This window comes from Ylistrum balloti, unplaced genomic scaffold (genome assembly GCF_031769215.1).
Source record: "Ylistrum balloti isolate Yb309-2 unplaced genomic scaffold, AGI_CSIRO_Ybal_v1 Utg370876, whole genome shotgun sequence".
Lineage (NCBI taxonomy): Eukaryota > Metazoa > Mollusca > Bivalvia > Pectinida > Pectinidae > Ylistrum > Ylistrum balloti.
This window is the reverse complement of record NW_026782500.1, coordinates 142,325-163,726: the sequence shown is the minus strand read 5'-3', so window position 1 is coordinate 163,726 and position 21,402 is coordinate 142,325. Positions and strand designations below refer to the sequence as shown.

General features: G+C 36.1%; 1 protein-coding gene across 1 annotated transcript in view; it reads right to left on the bottom strand.

The window, feature by feature from the left end:
* The window catches only part of LOC132559220 (uncharacterized), a 115,894-nt gene extending 105,198 nt beyond the window's left edge, over window positions 1–10,696 (bottom strand). Inside the window, exon 1 of the mRNA XM_060223840.1 lies at window positions 10,600–10,696. Coding sequence (XP_060079823.1) covers window positions 10,600–10,696 — 97 coding nt within the window. The remainder of the gene's footprint in view (window positions 1–10,599) is intronic.
* Between the last annotated feature and the right edge of the window lie 10,706 nt (window positions 10,697–21,402).

Below are 21,402 nucleotides of genomic sequence, written 5' to 3'. Positions count from 1 at the left end.
CAACAGATCACACTGTAGTCTGTCCATACTGTAGTCTGTCCATCAACAGATCATACTGTAGTCTGTCCATCAACAGATCTCACTGTAGTCTGTCCATCAACAGATCACACTGTAGTCTGTCCATACTGTAGTCTGTCCATCAACAGATCATACTGTAGTCTGTCCATCAACAGATCATACTGTAGTCTGGCCGCACTGTGGTCTGTCCACACTGTAGTCTGTCCATCAACAGATCACACTGTAGTCTGTCCACACTGTAGTCTGTCCATCAACAGATCACACTGTAGTCTGTCCATCAACAGATCACACTGTAGTCTGTCCACACCATAGTCTGTCCACACTGTAGTCTGTCCACCAACAGATCACACTGCAGTCTGTCCATCAACAGATCACACTGAAGTCTGTCCATCAACAGATCATACTGTAGTCTGTCCATCAACAGATCTCACTGTAGTCTGTCCATCAACAGATCACACTGTAGTCTGTCCACACTGTAGTCTGTCCATCAACAGATCACACTGTAGTCTGTCCACCAACAGATCACACTGTAGTCTGTCCACACTGTAGTCTGTCCACCAACAGATCACACTGTAGTCTGTCCATCAACAGATCACACTGTAGTCTGTCCACACCGTAGTCTGTCCACACTGTAGTCTGTCCACACTGTGGTCTGTCCATCAACAGATCACACTGTAGTCTGTCCACACCGTAGTCTGTCCACACTGTAGTCTGTCCACCAACAGATCACACTGTAGTCTGTCCATCAACAGATCACACTGTAGTGTGTCCACACTGTAGTCTGTCCATCAACAGATCACACTGTAGTCTGTCCATCAACAGATCACACTGTAGTCTGTCCACCAACAGATCACACTGTAGTCTGTCCACACTGTAGTCTGTCCACCAACAGATCACACTGTAGTCTGTCCATCAACAGATCACACTGTAGTCTGTCCACACTGTAGTCTGTCCACACTGTGGTCTGTCCATCAACAGATCACACTGTAGTCTGTCCACACCGTAGTCTGCAATGCAAATGCAATTTTTAATACAAAGTATCCATATTTTTAAAAAATTGGGAATTTTTCTGAACTTAAAATAATAAATTAACAGCTATCCTGTTACTGTATCATTATAACAGCTACTCAGTAGAAACAAACCAGCTATTTTATCAGTATCCATCATGTTAGAACAGAAATGACACACTCACTGATACTGTTTATCAATGACTAATGGTTAACAAAAAAAATCTGAAAACATCAAAACTGCTATCTTGTATGATTTTTCTTCACAATCTCTTTTTTTAACATTTAAAAGTGAGAAAGAAAAGCTTATCTATTGATACAGAAAATACATTGACGAATCCAGTATAGGCAGACATTAACAAGTACAGCAGAAAACTTGTCACAAATCAATGGCCAAATAAGTTAGTGTGTCCTTCAACTTCCAACTTCCAACTGATATTATAAAACAACTATTTGTAACTGACCATGGTTAAAGCTGGCTGACCAAAGTCTGTATTATGCTTAACATAACCATATGCATACGGTTACAAGCATATACAACCGTAATTCAATCCTGTTTGCTGATGGATATTCACGGTAGACCACATGCACCAGGTTAACAACATAGGGTTGCTTAATGACAAGGGTAACATGTCTTTCTTCTTGTCAATGGAGGCATTTTATAGAAACAGTGTTACTATCTAGGTAGTAGAAATGTACACAGGAAAATTTCATAGAATACAAATAGCATCATATATTAATAGTAAAATCAATTTTTAAACACATATTGAACTTAAAAGACTCAAACTATCAAACTATGAAGTAGTCATTTACACATTCTTATGAGAATATTCATAAAATACGATCACAAATCAATGTTTTGTTCTTTTGAAAGTTTGATTGTAAACATCATTCTAATTAAGATTACTATCAAAACATTTTTTTTCTGTTGCTTACATTATTAATGAGTATGTGGACCATCATTTTGATACTGAAACACATGTTACATAGTACTGACTGATAAAACAAATCACAGACTAAATGCTACATGGCAGAGCTGATATTGATTGAGAAAACAACATTTTTTGTTGCAATAAGTTATTTAAACACACACATCCTGGCCAGTGTTGTGACATGTAGTGTAGCTTCCGAATTAGATCTCAAATCCTCTATCTCATAGCCTAGCAACTAGTGAGCGAGTGAAGAGCCCTCAGATTATAGTCTCACCTTGCTCCTATGTAAATACCCCACTCCTCCATAAATTGTTACTGTATAGCATTAACTCAGAATTTATGACACGAACACAAATAGCTTAAAAAAACATTTAACAGGTGCTTTCACAGATAATAAAATACACTTGGTTGACTTTTAACAATAACAGGAAACTATTCTAAATTTTAGATATATGTTTTTTTCAGATCTTCCTGTCTCCACCGTTAAATCTCCTAACATATATGCATTATACAGAAACCAACCATATGTATAAAACATCCCTCCTAAATAATTTTCCCCCGCTATTGTAAACAAACCGTAAAATATAATAGTTTGTCATTGTATGCAGGACAAAGTATAATCGTTCCTGCTTTTCCCTTTTCTATGGGTTTAATTGAGCTTCGTCTTTCTGCATGACTGAATTCACATAAAACAGCCTTGTATTACAAATGGCTGAACTCTACATGATTTTGTCAGTTCATCGTGTGGCTCTGCAGCTCCTAACAAGATTTCTTTAAGATTTGAATTCAGGAGGATTTCTCTTCCCTTTCCATCACAATGGCATTCAACCGAGTCCCCCTTTTCAAGTGAAGACTTCCATCTGTATGCAAACTGCCTAGCTAACCCTTACGCCCCCTGCTAAACATCCTCTGAATTTACCCCTTAATCAGGCAAACACATTTTGTATGTTATGCGTGCAATGCACTTACATGTGCAGGCAGTTTGAGTATTGTGACGAATGTCCGACCACACATGCGCCTGGGAAGTTCATTGTAAAGGAACTTGGATGCTTTCTTGGGTGATCGACAACCGTCGTTTCGACAACCGTCGTTTCGGGCAAAAAAGCATGACTGGCAAACTCATCATTGATGCTACACTGAATATTAATAGGAGCGTGGCTGTCTTCTTGCGTGTATACATACAAAATCTGCACGCTTGTTTTCTCCTGATAGTATTAAAAGGGCCCGAAAAACATCTGATAGTAGCATTAATATGAATATCAGAAATGTAATCTCAAAAACAACATAAAGGAAATCGTTTTACAGTGTAAGTTGTATTTTATTTTCTGATCTCTAAAATGATCTCATCTACATTATTTACTAAGCCGAGGTATTTTCTGATTTAATTTAATGATTACTGATTTTAATGCAGCGTTATTGAGCTTATTTTGATTTTTATCATGAAGACTGACTAATATCATATTGTACATTACAGCATATTCAGGTGTACGTACAAGAATTTCAATATAAATTAGTAGAAATGTTTTTCACCATTTTAACCATGACAATATGCATGAGATCCAAATTGTTCCATAGCCCCTGAAACACCTTGAAAAATTCTTTATCTGTAATAATTAATGATCATCACCATATCCCCTTCTGAAACCATTCACCTAATTTTAGACCAGAGTTTAGAATCTGTTTTACAATCAAGTAAGTCACAACAGAATGATTTTAAGTGTAGTATCATCACAAACTGAAGAAAAAGGAAGAAAAAAAATCACCAAGCTCATTATAATTGGTTTTACTTTACATATACCTTATTTATCTTAATAAGAACACTGTACAAACACGCCCTCTAACAAAATACAAAACTAAGTTTGTAAGGAAAAGTCTCCTGTGAATGTGTTGAGACATGGAAATTTCGTGCAGAGAAAACAAAATTTGAATTTGAAAATATTTAAAATGTTGTAAATCACAGCCATACATTTAGTAACCTTTTCACTCATTATTCCTTTCTCTGCCCAATTAGTTGTATATATAGTCTGCCAAAACTGGCAATAATCTCACACTCCAAAACTTTGGTCACTCATCTGTTACAGTCCAAATCTTCTTTGTTGATAGTGACAGGTTTAAGTAAACTGGATAATTGTGATATGGGAATGCTCGTAAATATGCTGCACATTCAATTGTCTACATGTTATATGATAATTTGTCAAATTATGAATGTTTTATCATTTAACTCCATTGAAATGTTCTCGGCTATTGACATGGGCAGCAATTTTACCCATATCAAAAGTGCCTTGGTCAATCAGACGCCCTACCAGTAAATGTCCCTGATGTTAACAACATACAATAGAAACGTGTAAATTCATTCAATTAAAATATTGTAGTACTTGACCAGTTTTTGGTTTTCCTTTTTTGTCAGAAGAATTTGTAATTAGTTGAGGCAATTTTTTGATACAAATAAAATTGCTGAGACCATAAAAGGGTGACAGACCAAAATTTACAATAATGGTCAGTTTAAATTAGCAGCTATTTTGAATAGATCTTGCATACATTTATCTCCAATGAATTTGTGACTTCTGAATATCTGGATGTAGAATATTATGAATGAATGAAAATTAATAGAATAATAATTTCTGATGGAAAACTTTAACTACATACAACATGACACATGTAAAATTGCTATTACACTAAATTGACTGAGAATTGTAATCCAGCCAGTCAAACATTTACTCATGTTGGCCTGCTGATCTTATTGGTCTTTCAAGTGAATCAAGTAGGGATATTCTAAATATAATTATCCTACACAATGTGTATAATATAGTACAATAACTCCTTTGGGACCAGCACTGCTCCATAGTAATATGTATGTAAACATTAGCTTGTCTGTGCTCATCACAGAAAACTCCTGACTGCAAACACATATGTATCAAATATGACCCCGAACCCTTCCAGGATGGAAAGGGGTCCCCATAAGGGATACATATATATCTAATTGTCACTGTGTTGGGTCTCCAGGTGCAGTGAACTATAGATGGGTGCATATGAATTGGGAGATGGCAGATTTATGACCCCCTCAGGGATCTCCAGAATTAAGCTGTCAGTTTCTGTAGTATCTTAAATTTTCTGTCTTTCATTCCATGAGTACATATGACCTTAACTGTTAAAAACTAAAAAAGAAAAAAAAACAAAAAAAGAAAATTTACATCCGACATTATTGTCAAGAACTAAAGTTTCATTACATATACCATAGGTGTTAAGAGCTAGAAACATCATGAGGAAATGCCTTTTACATTCAGAATAATGACATTTCAACTCCTTTACAGTATATATATTGTATTTGAAAACCTCTAGTTGCTCTTTCAAACTCCATTTCACTTGTTGGTAATTAGTGCTGGTTGCTTCAAGACTTGTAAACTTAACTTTTGATTACAAAATCCCACTTACACATAATGTATTCACCATTTGATACAAAAACCAGGGATATTATGACATTTTCAACAATATGATCAATTCAATTGGGTAACTTTGTTGTATATGTATGTCTTTGAGTGAGATGTAAATTTAGGCTTCCTTTTTCATATTGCTTCCTCAGTAGACATGACCTTTGATCCAGAACCAGGTTATGAGAATTGATTGTGGGCAGTTATACAGAACTCTGATTCTGAATGAAAATGAAAGAGCTTGAAGAATTGATCAACAATTTAGTACATTTTACCGTCAAATTTAATCTAACCTGGTGATTTCTGGACCTAAGAACAAACCTTTACCCATCAGGATCTGGACCCTGTAACCAAACTTGATCCCTGATAGGATCTGGACCTCAAAACCAAGATATATTCCGGATCCTGTAACCAAACTTGATTCCTGATAGGATCTGGACCTCAAAACCAGATAACTTCTGGACCCTGTAACCAAACTTGATCCCTGATAGGATCTGGACCTCAAAACCAGATAACTTCTGGACCCTGTAACCAAACTTGATCCCTGATAGGATCTGGACCTCAAAACCAGATAACTTCTGGACCCTGTAACCAAACTTGATCCCTGATAGGATCTGGACCTCAAAACCAGATAACTTCCGGATCCTGTAACCAAACTTGATTCCTGATAGGATCTGGACCTCAAAACCAGATAACTTCTGGACCCTGAAACCAAACTTGATCCCTGATAGGATCTGGACCTCAAAACCAGATAACTTCTGGACCCTGAAACCAAACTTGACCCCTGATAGGATCTGGACCCTGTAACCAAACTTGATCCCTGATAGGATCTGGACCCTGTAACCAAACTTGATCCCTGATAGGATCTGGACCCTGTAACCAAACTTGATCCCTGATAGGATCTGGACCCTGTAACCAAACTTAATCCCTGATAGGATCTGGACCTCAAAACCAGATAACTTCTGGACCCTGTAACCAAACTTGATCCCTGATAGGATCTGGACCCTGTAACCAAACTTGATCCCTGAAAGGATCTGGACCTCAAAACCAGATAACTTCTGGACCCTGAAACCAAACTTGATCCCTGATAGGATCTGGACCCTGTAACCAAACTTGATCCCTGATAGGATCTGGACCCTGAAACCAAACTTGATCCCTGATAGGATCTGGACCCTGTAACCAAACTTGATCCCTGATAGGATCTGGACCCTGTAACCAAACTTGATCCCTGATAGGATCTGGACCTTGAAACCAAACTTGATCCCTGATAGGATCTGGACCCTGTAACCAAACTTGATCCCTGATAAGATCTGGACCCTGTAACCAAACTTGATCCCTGATAGGATCTGGACCCTGTAACCAAACTTGATCCCTGATAGGATCTGGACCCTGTAACCAAACTTGATCCCTGATAAGATCTGGACCCTGTAACCAAACTTGATCCCTGATAAGATCTGGACCCTGTAACCAAACTTGATCCCTGATAGGATCTGGACCCTGTAACCAAACTTGATCCCTGATAGGATCTGGACCCTGTAACCAAACTTGATCCCTGATAGGATCTGGACCCTGAAACCAAACTTGATCCCTGATAGGATCTGGACCCTGTAACCAAACTTGATCCCTGATAGGATCTGGACCCTGAAACCAAACTTGATCCCTGATAGGATCTGAACCTCAAAATCAAACATTAACCCTAACAGAAAAAGGATTAAGAAACCTATTACATAATGTATAACCTTATCCTTGATAAAATCAGGACCCATAAACTAAACCTTATCCCTGATAAGATCTCAACCAGGAAAACCAACTTTAACCATGATAGGATCTGAACCAAGAAACCAAACCTAACCATGGAAGGCTTGAAGCCCGCCCCCTTTCACCCTTCAACATGATTTCATGCTTTTGAAATTGAAGGTTTGCATTAGATAGGACACATACTAAGTCTTTTTTTTAAAAGAAATTCTTGTTGTTTCTTAATCTGTAACACAGTTTTGTGTTTCTAGTAACTTCCAATGAGTTATACACAAATTACAGGGTACTACATGGAAAGGTCTAAATTATACTTCTAAATGTTTCCAGAGTGCCTTTCATTCATGCACCAAATCATGGGACATGTAGCACATCGTGGCTAAAAGAAGCCACATTCAATTGAGTTGATTTGAAAATTTCCTGAAGATTCATAGTATGTGCATGCTGTCTTGATCCTTCGATCCATCTAGTAATTACTTCCTGGATGTAATACTAGGGTCAAATGAAAGAGAATAGGAAGATATCTACACATACACAGCATCTATACATCTCCTTGGGATTTAACTGGGCTTATTATTGGGAAGCTACGTAATGTAACTTCCTGTCTTCAGGATATTTGTAAACACTGAATAGTTGCTTGTATCAACAATCTTCTTTTTTTTCCTACAGAAATTTGGAGTTCATAAGTCACTCCCTCACTCTGTAGACATCTAAACCTTTATCTAGGAAATTAAAGATGGCTGACCTGATGCAGATGGTGTCATGTGGTAACACTGAACCTCAACAGTATGATATACACATTGCCTATTGGCACCCTAAACACAACTTGATCCAGATAACATGTATCTAATTATATATATATAATGTACCTATACATAAACTATACACTACGAAAACTGAAACAGATAAGACACATTTATTGTGTGAAATATCAAATTTTTTACTTTTTTTGCCAGAAGATTACAATAACCAAGTCTATAACTTGTGTATTAGGCAAAGAAAACAATGTATATTTATATCATAAGGCTCCAGCTTGCAAATCTACCTCTGAGGTGGAAGATAAGAAAACAAAGCCTAAGATAAAAACAGAAGCATTATGTTCAGCTATATTAGGTTAAACTACAATTTAAGAAATGTCAGGAGTTTTCCAGGGACTAATATACTTCACATGAAACGAACAGTAGCACTGAAGGTACCATAGAGATACACATGAAAGAACAGTAGCACTGAAGGTTCCATAGAGACACACGTGAAAGAACAGAAAGTTCAAGGTTTAAATGCAGGCCAAATAAGAATATATTTAGAGAATTACATGTATTATTGGTAATGGGGTTAGTGGAACAAGTGACATCCTACAGGCCAGTGTATATAAATCAACCTGAGAATAAGGTTACAGCTAGATTACACTTATTCTTCATAAGCATACAAATTGTATAAAAAGCATTATCACTACCAAACCTTTTCTCCCTTAAGTTTAAATACTTATTATCGAGTAGCAGTTGCTAAAAGTATGCACAATCAATTATATATGATTTTAAGTTCTTTTTCTATTTTGAAATGTATTGCTATCCCCCCTCTACACACATCCCCAGGGTTAGATTACGAGCCGAATATAGCTGAATCCTAATTCATATTCTGTATGTAATGTGTATTAATATTTCTAAAATATAACTTTAACATAATCTTGATATATGGACTACTTAACCATTTTATTGACAAATTTGACAATCAATACATCTTTGGATTAAATGTCAAGATTGAAGGATGATACAAGTCTATGGGCTGCTTTGAAAGAATGGACAACCGGTTTTACAAAGTATGTCAGATTTTGACACCACAGCTAGGTTTTTAAATTTTGGTTTACAATTTCATTCACTCTATTTGACAACTGGTAATTACAAGGTTTAAAGTCACAGCTTTAAAGTGAAATATTCCCACACACTGGGGTTAACCGGTCCAACAATAAAAAAAAAATCAATCTTTGGTTATATGATGAAAATCATGGATTCAACAAAATTATGAAGATATCCAAATAGGGAATAAAATCATTCTTACTTTTTAAACAATTTAGAATTATTGTCTGGTAGTGATAAAATGTACTGATCTCACTTACATAGATGTCTTTAATGAAGGATTAACATTCAACCTAGCCACCTCATCAAAATGTGAACATTTCACTCGGACATAAAATTTGTATCCAAAGAATGCATTCTCAAAAGAGATGTAATATTCATACTATTGCCAAAGTATATATATCATTTCTTTTCTTTTCATTTGAATGAATCAGATTAAAAAAAGAAAAAAACGGTATATGTAAGTGTGAAGCATAAATTTACAAGAAAATCATATTTTTTCTCTAATCATTTCAAATGCCAATCACAACTGGATTAGCAGCAAAGGTATCTTCATAACTTAAAACATCTATTTGTCCAATACAATTGTCGTCACACTAATTATAATGCAATCTTCAGTTCTGCTTTCTTTATAATGTACTGTACCATTATTTTACATGTACATGCTAACCACTGCATCTCAGTTTCCAGTGTTGGTAACATTCACAACCAAGCTGTAGCTATTTATCAATCAATGTCAACAACACTTCACAACTAGGAATTTCTGGATTTTTAAATGAGAAATTAACAGAACTCATTCACTCATTCATAACCAATATCTCTGACCTCGATTAGAAATCCCTGAATTCCATTTGAGACATGATATCTACTTACAAAATCATTTAGTAAATTAGATACAGGAAACCAGTTACCTATTTTGATGAGGTTTTAACTAAATGTGTACATCTGTTCTTGCTGTTTGCATATCAAATTATCTTTGTACTGCTGTACATATCCTGTAGACCTACGGTAACTGGCATGTAGCTTAGTGAGCTTACACTATAAGCATATATAAATGTATGCAAAACGTTCTGATCTTTATCTTTCTAACTTTACATATAAAAAAGTTAATCTCTTATTTCTTTTAAAATTAACGTAGATGTGACCACTTTAAAATCATTTTTTACAGCTTAAAATCGTTGTTATTTCACCTAATCTGCAGTATGATGTGAAACGAATTTTAACACAAAACTAACCATAATCTTGAGCATATTGGAGATATGTGTATAAGTTATATTTACTATCTCTTTTCAAATTCGACACAAGACATTGAAGTCCATGAAACGCACGACGCAACAATATTGAACAGTGTCAAATATAAACAATGTCATACGACAAGAAAATGCCACACAGACCGTTTTTGGCATTCCTGAATTCTAGAGACATTGCGATCCCACACACACGAGGGCTAACATCTCACCAGGCTTGCTAATGCGGCGATCGATATGAAATCGCAGTGCGAACTTGTCACCTATCTCTTGAGTTCAACACGAATCGTTAAAAATACATCAGTGACCTATTTCTAACTGTGTTTCTTTAAATGTTTCAACTGAAATGTATAAATACTTACATGTCTGGGTCTTTTTTGTTTGAGATTCACTCAAAAGAAGCGTAAATATCCATAAGAAACACCAAGACTGAGAGACCCAGTCCGGGCCATGCGCCATGTTGAGTTACCACTAACACAAAATCACTTCCGGACGAGAGCGCCATCTGTAAACAAAAGAACGTGCAAGGCAGGTGCGAGATGTCACTTCAGGGGCCCAATGTGGGGTAATTTATTATTTACATATTTAATTCAAAAATACAAATAACAAATCATAGTCATTTTATATCATGTTCTGTTTACTCAAATACCATTTTCATTATCTTTTATATCAGATTAAAGGAAAACAACATTTTCTTGTAAATATTTTACCAATAATAAACGGCAAATGTGTAGATATATATGAAAGATAACATCCAATCTAATTATGTATTATAAGATTAAAAAGACCGACCCATGGCGGCACCCGCTATCTCCCTCACTACAACTTTGTATACAACGTCTGGTGTGGATGTGTCGGGAGTCAGAAACCTTCTGAAATACTTGGAATCTACATACAGATTCATTAACGCAGACAGAGGTACTTTTTCGGTTTTCTCTATCTCTTGGTCCTTTACCATTTACAAAAAGAACATTTTGTCGATTGATCGATAAAAGTCATATGAAGTGATGTATCCGACCAGAAATGTGTTTTATATGTCTCTGACCGACCAATACTACATACAAAGCTGAAGCATGCTAGTAATATTTTGCGAGTGAGTTATGAGGTGATAATACCCCGTGGATGTATTTATCACTGAAAGTATACGATTGTGTTAGCTTGAATGAAATGAATATCTTCCCAACCGAAAAATGTATTGTTTATTAATAAAATGGTTAATCATTGAATTATACATAGTAAAATTAACATCAAGTCTTAAAGAAATATTTCTGTTTGACTAGAATTTAAAACAGACGCAAGGCTGCTAAAACCAAGCCTCCTTCTAAACTCCTGTTTTTAAATATCATCGTGAAGTATAACATGATATTTGGACTTTAATCTTAGCACCATCGTCATCTCAGATTAAATGATGTCGAAGTCCGTGATCTATCTGTTCATTTGTATGTCACATGATTAAATCCACGTGAAATGCCGAAGGTAGCCTAGTGTATCGTTATCAATATCGATTTGAAGATGAAGGTACTATTCATAAGCCTTCTTTGGTCTTTATGATAGTATACGACTAGTCATGATAGAAGGAAATAATGGAGTTTCAAGCCGTGACGAGTCGCTATCTGAAAGTACGGCGTATGGGGTACAACTCGTATTGGCTAAACGGCCTTGCCATATACAGGTACACGTGCTGGTAGAAACTTCCTAGATTGTCTATCCATTCATTTACGCAGTCATTTTTTTTATTTATGTTTCAATATCAATTAATATTTCACGTGTGTATCAGCATATGAGATAATTAACAGAATGTATTATAGACAATGAGAATGAACGTTGTAATATTTTTCTTTAAAGTAAAATCAACGACTGGAGGTTATATATATATATTGTTTAACTATTGCTATAGTTAAAACAATATTTCAACATTGAAATAGTAATGAAATTCGTGAATTTTCAAGAGGATTTGGTAACAAGCGTAAAGCTTAAGTTAAATTATTTTCCTTTCATAGACCCCATATTTAAAAACGATCTGCGTTGCTCATCTGGTATTCGATGCTTTTCAAAGACAAAAAGACTATCTAAATCCAACGAATTCAAAGCCAATCTACAAAATGTAGTAAGCTGATACAATTTAACACTACTCACACTAAACACTAATCACTTTACCGAAGTGACTTTTATTGAGGTCAAGGTGATGTTAACAATTTATGTAACTCCATCCCAGGAGAGTGCCAGCTAAGTATCATGATTGCTATTTCGGTATATCAGACAAAAAGTTTATACATTTTCACAAGTTTACTCCTGTAACTTCGATTATCGGTCAAAGCAATTCCATTTCAAAACTTTGTGAGATTTTCATTTTTTTTTCTTTTGGAAAGTCGTTTGAATGGTCTTACCAAGTTTTATCACTGTGACATTGGATATAATTTAAGGTCTTTTCTTTACACAATTCTGAAGGGCTTCATTCCAAACATCATCTTATTAGGCGTCTCGGTTCCTCAAATGTGTTATTTCAGACAGTATAAATAAGTTTGACACTTTTCACATTGAATATGGAGCAAGGTTATTTCGTTTCGCAGAACTACTGCGCCGATTGTCACGTCTTTTTCTGATTATCTGAAGTTCTTTGAATATTTAAACAGAATTGATCTGTATGACATTGAGAATAGGTAAAGATAATTTTGATCCTCACACTTAGTGGAGATTCATTCCAAGAATCTAACAGCTAAATATTATGATATCAGACCTTTCGATTAATAGAAATAAATTGTTTTGAGAGTTCTAACAAATTTACTCTTTTGACATTGAATATCAGCCTACATTGGTTCGTTTAAAAAATGGTAGTTCTTTATCCCAGAAACCTAAGTAAACATCCTGTCAAAAAGGTCGTTTAAGGACGACCTTCCGATGTAAACGAGGTGAGTACATGTGTTGAATGTTTGTGTTTTGGGAGACTGACGTGTAAGCTGTACTTCTGATATTGTGGAACTAACGCCAGATTTATAGTGTTCCCACAATAAAACAAACTGCTGAAGGCTTTAAGTCACATCACACTAAGCAAACTAATTGTTACTCTACCAAAATGCTGAACGATTTTATAAGACTCCAATTCCTTCGTGACAGGGGCGAATACTCTAGTAAAAGATAAACGTGAGCCAGTGTCAAGGGAGACAATAGGGAGAAGAAAGATCTTTAGAAAGGATAGAAAATATAAAGATCCCAAGTTTAATTTATACAATCATGCAATAGAAACAGCAGGTCCAATTTACGCCCTACCTGCACAACAGATAAACATCAAGGTACATGTATTTAGTTAAATAGTAAGTCAATCATCACGATTTTACCCCTATTAGTATATCAGAAGACGTTATTTGAGTATTAAATCATTTGACCTCTATGACCTGGAGAACAGGTCAGATTAATTTCTATCAGCAATATTTGTCGGAATTTATCCCAAGAATCTAAAAAATTGTATCTTGATACTTCCAACTAAATTTGTTTAGGGTCCGCGCAGTTGTTTATGATTAGTAACGAAAATCAAAAATTAAAAGTTGACGAACGACGGACGATGCGCCTTCCTTTAAGATTACTTGTCCATTGATCCGTCAGCCCAGTTGAAGTACATTGAAGGATAGGCAAAAGGCTCAGAAAAGCGCTATATGTAAGAAGGGAGACAAATCTGGAAATTCAGTCATTCTCACATTCAACATATGTAAGATTAAAGGTAATAATTGTTTTGAGTTTAAACATATTTTATTTGACCAAAAATCAAATGGAATTGGACACAAGTTAAACAACTTAGGAACGTCCTCTTCCATAAACAATTATACAAGTTTACATACATATATGGCAGCATTTCATCAAACATTGAATCATTGATTTATACATAAAACAAACATTACTGTATACTGATGGAAAAATTCCCAATATCAGCAGTTTTATAATATTACTAGTACGATACATATTATTAACACCATATACACACTTTGTATAACTTTATGCGAATCTATTTGTATTTTTGATAAATTCCTGAACAATCAGTCGAATATGGTCATTTTCGGCTTGGTTCAGATGAACAGAACCGTTCAACAGGACATCTAGATCAACGATTATGTCATATATAGATAAGTTTCTAACAAGTATATCATGGGAGAGGTTGTACATGTTACATTGAAAGAAATAATGAACATGATTTTCTAAAGGGTAGGTACAGTTGCATGCTGGAGATAATACTAAATTACATCTGAAAAGATCTGCATTCAAAGCACTACAACCGTGACGAATTCCAGCATGTATCACATCTAATTTTCTGTTACATACAGTCAGATTAGTCACAGGTTTGATTTGTCTTGAAGTATGACGTTTAAATTTGAACACTAGTTCTAGTTGATATATCTAAAGAGTTCCACATTCTTAGGGTACTCGGGATAAAAGACCTTTCATACATAACTTGTCTTCATTTTGGTAATACATAATCTTGACCAGTTCTTAAATTATATCTACTAGTATTATTTACTCTATTAGGCAATAGTTCCTTTAGATAATATGGAACTAAGTCATGGTTCATTTTGTACAGTAATAATAGTTTTTATTTGTTTACGTCTGTCTTCAAGTTTTTCCCAACCGGTCTCATTATATAAAGACTGTACACTTGCAAATAAAGGCAAGCCTGTGATTATTCTGGCTGTTTCAAGTTGAAATTTTTCTAGCTTATCAATGTCAGCAATGTTACAGCCATCCCAAACCTCGCTCGTATATTCATAGATAGGTCTGATGAATACAATGTATAATTCAGATAAGATTTCTTTATTTACTGTAAAGTTCAATTTCCGTAAAACTGACACGTGTTTAGAAGATGATTTGATAATATTGGAGATATGTGCTTCCCACTTGGAATTTTCATTTTAAGCTTCTCCTAGATGTTTATGTGTAGCACTTTTAGTCAAAATTGTGTTATTAAAAGTCATCTGAACATCAAGTCTTTCTAAAGAACCAGTAAAAATAACAACGTCCATTTTAATAGGATTGAAACTCACATTCCACTTCTTTGATCATTGGACAATCACTGCTAAATCATGATTCATATAATATTCTATTTCTGCACTATGTTTTGAAGAATATGCGAGCGAGGTGTCGTCAGCAAACATTCTTGACATTGAAAATAAAATTTTACAAATACCATTTATATACAACAAAAAGAGAAATGGACCTAAAACAGAGCCTTGAGGTACACCAGCATTCATGTAACCTGTGTGCGATAAAGCTTCACCCAAGTATACAATTTGATTTCTATCACTTAAGTAATCTCTCAACCATTTATAAATATTGCCTTTAAAACCATATGCTTTCACCCTTTTCATTAGACGATCATGTCAAACTCTTTCAAATGCTTTTGATATATCGTAAAATACCATACATGTTTGGAGCTTGTTTTCTAACGATAGACAGATATTATGGCAAGTTTCTCGTACTTGTGTAACAGTAGAATGACCAGGAACAAACCCTGACTGATGCTTATACAAAAGATTGTTATCAATGACAAAATTATATAAATGTTTGTGCATTACTCGTTCAAACACTTTAATGACAGTATTAAGAAGAGATACAGGTCTATAATCAGAAGATAAAAACGCTCACATTTTAAAAATAAATGTACTACTATAGCTGTTTTCCACTGACTCGGAAATTTACACTGAGTTAGAGATAAATTAAAAAACAATTTAAGTGGTGTACAAGCACTTTCAGCGGTATTTCTTAGCATTTCATGACTGATTTGATCTTTTCCGGTAGCCATGTTTAGCTTCAATGTGAAAAGAATATCCTTTATTTCGGTTTCACAAAAATAAAATATTTTCAATAGAATTAGGGTACCTTGAAGGAAATTCTGGAATAAAAGTAGACTCACCAATATTATTAGAAATAGAACAGAAAAACCTATTTAGTACATCTGGTTTTTCTTCATCAGAATAGACTAACCCACCTTTATCACTGTCATAGAATGAGGGAATCGATTCTGATGAAGATGATTTACCAAGAAGACGATGGATAAGTTCCCAGTATTGTTTAGAATTGTTCAGTCAAAATTGTCAAGAATTCCGTTAATATTTCCAAAAAATAATCGTTTAGCATACTTCTTCATATCATTAACTTTGTTTCTCTGTTGCTTGAATTTAAGACTGTCGCATGGGTGCATATTTGTGAAGCCTATCTCTTTCCCTGATTTTCCTTCGTAAATCTGAGTTTAACCGGGGTTTATCGTTCTTCCTGACCGTTATAGTTTTCTTATATATACAAAGGTTAGCAAATTCTAGAAAAGATGAGATAAAAATGTCACAAGCTTCATCTACATTGCAATTTTCAAAACGTTCATCCCATGAAAAATTCTAATCAAAGAATTAAACCGAACATAATCTGCAGAATTGCAAATCCATATATCACGCGTGTATGTATTTGTAGTTTTACCTGGTACTTTAATAACAACATGTGTGGCAGAATGATCACAAATATCATTACAAACAGGTATTACAGAAGCTTCTAGAACATTAACAGTATCTCCCACAAATATAGGATCAATCAAAGTTTGTGTATTCGCTGTAATACGGGTAGGTTCGTTTATTACATTGGTCAAATTAAAAAGCTTTACAATATCATTAATTCTATGATTTCGAACTTTCAACAAATCAATATTAATATCGCCAAGTATGATGATATTATTACTATAAGTGAAAGCTGATTCTATGGAATTTTAGAAATTATCCTAAAAAGGTATATTGGATCTTCCAGGATGATACACAGTACAAATAAGATAGGAACAAGCAGTGTAACTCAACTCCATCCATATGATTTCACCGCCATTAAATTCTAAATCTTGTCGACGTTTAAAATGAATATAATCGGCTACGTAGACCATTACACCACCACAAAAACAATTCCTATCTAGTCGAAGTGACTCTGAGAAGCCTTCAATCAAAAGATCAGAATTTGGTACATTGTCATCAGGATGTGTTTCAGTAAATAATAGAACTGTATACTCTTGAGTAATTGATTCGATATGAGAAATTTTATTACGAATACTTATTTCGTTCAGATGAAAAAAGAAAATTCTGTATTTTCTATACCAGGTCCACGATTGGATTCTATGTCGTTGCTTAAGAATAGTATCAATAAAATGATATTGTAGGGATTTTCTAGAAGACATTTCTGTTTAGAGAAAACAAATCGCATAGTTTAGAGCAAGTAATTTTCTAATACCAAGCAATAGTAAGATAAGAATTGCTATATATGGTAGTACGCATTTGTTTACACATGACATTAAACGACCATACATTTTAAAGTAGAATGTCCCTATTTCCACTCTGTACACAGTAAGTTCAAAAGTCATTTTACGATTATGAATTTAAGCATGATAGCGGCGATTGTACAGGGAGTGACAAAGGGACTCAAATATAACCTTTTGAAGCTGATATAGGGCACAATGTGAATACTAAATGCAGCAAAAAATTGAAAATATATACATGAATGAAAATTTATGAATAAAAAAACAAAAAACGTGTCTATGTACATGAACATAATAAATCTCCACGATGTAAAGGGAGGGCAGCAGAACAACTAGGTTGTTCACGTAAATACATGAAAAAAATGTAATAAAGAGATGTAAAGGTGTCAATAATATGTTAAAGCTACAAAACTAGTATCTAGCTAAATGACGAACGAACTCTACCAGAATCGCTACAAGAGATCAACATGCCATACTTATACAAGGAATGGCAGGGTACGATACGTGGCGACGGGAAGGGGGGTGCGGGTGTCGGATGGATTCTTTGCATAACACGTAATGTAGCAATGTAATGCAGACATCAACAATAATTTATATTAAATTCACCAGAGCAAAAACATTACATATTCATACATATAGATATTTACATATGGTCGTACTTCATACTTAACACTGGGTAGTACTAAGTATACCATGTATTTACATATGATGTATCGGTCAGTTCCCGGTCGACCAATCAATTGTATCGAGAGCTCAGCTTCCGTGTTGGTCAAAACAACGCTAGCCACTTACACTGAAAAATCTATACAATTGACCGGATACCGCACTGCCTCAACGTAGATATATGCACTGGCCAGGAAAAGTTAACGGACGGACGGACGGACGGACGGACGCACGCACGCACGCATAAAAAGGAATTCTTAAGGAACAATATACAAATGAACTATCTTCAGTGTAAGGATGGATATAAACCGCACTGCCTCAACGTAAGAATATGCACTGGTCAGGAGAAGTTAACGGACGGACGGACGTATAAAAATGGGGATTCGTAAAGACGTAAGAAATAGACATATCTATTCAGGCTGACAGACAAACACATTCAAAATGTCAAAAATGTATGTTTGAATACGCACATGAAACGGCAACTCACCACTAGTTTACATACAGGAATATGTATTCATTAATTATAAGAATGAGTAGTGTAACCAGGATAGTTCTAAATATTATAATTTTTCCCTCTTGTGTGTCGTTACTTACATACACGGAGATACTCGTCACTAGAACTATTATGCAGACAAACAGGAGTCATGCACGTGGAAAATTACATATGGTTATATCAATTTTCGGTAGTACAATTGGTTAAACTGTTTTTATTGCAGAATGTTCAAGTTTAAACTCTGGGATCAAGAATATCGATGCCATTATGAGTGTAAATGATCTGTTTCCGACTGCTGGGGTTTCTTTGACAAATATGCGTCCATCCGATGTCCAAAAAGCATCTTCGGAATGATCTTTCTTAAGCTGTAGTAGATGCGCAACAAGCCCTTGGCGGTATTTGGTAAGATCTTCGGTAATAAAAGTTTTATTGGCGTTGCGCGCTAGTATGGACTTGGACATGTGTATTCTGTTTTTAATTTTCCAGTTCCGAAAACGGCCAATAAGTTGCGCTTCACCTGTACCTTGTTGGATCTTTCCAATTATATGAGACCGATCGATGTCATCTTCAGTTATTTCCACACCGAGTTTGTCGCGCACTATCTGTACTATGATGGAATCGTTTTCTGTAAATCCCTAGATTGGAGCGAAACATTGTGGAAGCGTGAAGAATTCCTCCGCCCATACTTTTCCAACTCTTCCAAACGGGGTTGAACTTCGGAAACCTGTTCAACTAGGGTCGCATTCTCAACCATTAAGTTTGTGTTTTTTTTCCTTGAGTAAGTCAATTCTTTTCCGATTGTGATGTTAAACTTTCTACTAGAGGATTGACAACCTCTTTAACAGCATTTTGAATGGCAGCACTGATGCTAGGCATAATAGCCTCCGTGACTACCTTACAAAGGGATTGCATAAACATGGAATCAGTTAATTTTGTACTTATTACCTGATCAAGATTAACTGTCTTTCCTTTAGATAGTTGGAGACATAGTCCGGTACTAGAAGCACTTTATTGAGACGATGGAAATAAGTCAGGACATACAAGTCTGGTAGAGAACCTCTTATCTTTAGTACGGAATACACAGGGCTAGTAGCCGGTTGTGTACGTTTAACAGGGTTGGGCGGCATACTCAACAGGGAAGTGGACAATAGGTGTCACGTGCAGTGTTCAAAGTTTACCTAGAGGCTACTTACCTGTATACAGGTGTGTATGCTATATATATAGAATATATTGTATAACAATGCAGAAATTCACTGAAATAGCCCTAGTTCCATGTTGTACAATCAGTTTATCATTTTTCCTAGAGTCCATCGATGGAGTATAGTATAGCTTACAACACAACCATTTTCAATGTGTATACATATCTGTATATGCTGTAATAAACATGTTCGTTAGCTGTCGATAGAGCACACGTCAAGCCAGGTGAGCCGCTGTAATATTGTGAGCCAACTAATATAGGTGCGTTGCCTGAGGGAGCTGTAGTCCGCGAGTCCTCGAGTTCGTAGCAGGGAACACAGAGGTCTAGCTCCGGGGAGTGAGGCATCCACCATGTACGGGATCTGCTTGAAGACTGCCGGCTCCCACGACCAGTTGCGAGGTGCTCGGTGAAGAACCTCCGTTGACAACTTCCGGTGCGTGCTGAAGCCCTCGTAACTTTACCACATTCCTTCTCGTTTACTGTAAAGGCCCCGCATTTAAACTGATAACCATCAAGCAACCAACCGGTCAAATATACAGTCATAATGCAGAAGCAGGCAGGACAAGTACGACACGATGATAAGTACTTAACGTATATATAGGAAACAGAACAACAACTTATATATAGGTAACACTGACAGTATCAACAGTCCAAGGGTCCCAACGGACACGGCACTATGTACAAGCTTTACACAGTTATATACAGCGGTATCTACAGAACCAGCCACTCTGGCTGTAAACTATAAAGAGTCATTGCGTTCCGCATGGAGACGTGTGTCACATCCTTGACGGGGAAATTAGTTATCCTAGAAATTCTGCCCTAGGCGTCCCGGATTAACGAAGGGAACCCGACTCTGGAAGACTTGCTGGGTTAGTACGGTGCATCGGACTCAACCACAAACTTATCCAGGGGTAGTTCTGCAAGTAGCCTCCGATACCTTGCAGTGTTCCGCTCGCAGAGTATGAGTGGAGAGGTACCAAACTTGCAGTTTGGAAAATGCACCATCCGCAACTTCAGTCCCTCTACACCCCCATCAAAACAGTGTCTATGAACAGGGTGCTGCCTGGGAAGCCAACAGTAATTGGCAACCGCAAGGGCCAGACTCTCCTCCTCCCAACCATCACCATTCCAGTTCGAAAAGCCAACTCTCCGAACCATCATGTCCAGATGGAAATGGCTGTTCGCGTACTCTGTCACTTCCGGCAACTTCCGAACTGGAACCAGAAAGGGCAACGCATCCTCGAATTTGAGCAACTCCTCAGAACACTGAAACTGTGCCAACCAGGTTGACAGTATCCTCCAATGGAACAGAAAAAGACGGGACTGCTCACTGGATAGGCTTTATTACCTTTCGGTTCAACGAAGCCATTTATCGAACAGAATTGCGTAATCCTCTCCATGTCATCCTCCGAGAGAGTCGCAGATCTGCATGATGTTCTGTCCCTTATAAGCAGCTGTAATATTTGGTTCACGGCCACTCGAGTCTCCTTCAAACCTTCCTCCGTTTTCCTAAGCCGTTCTTCCAATTTCAGAGTCCCAGGACC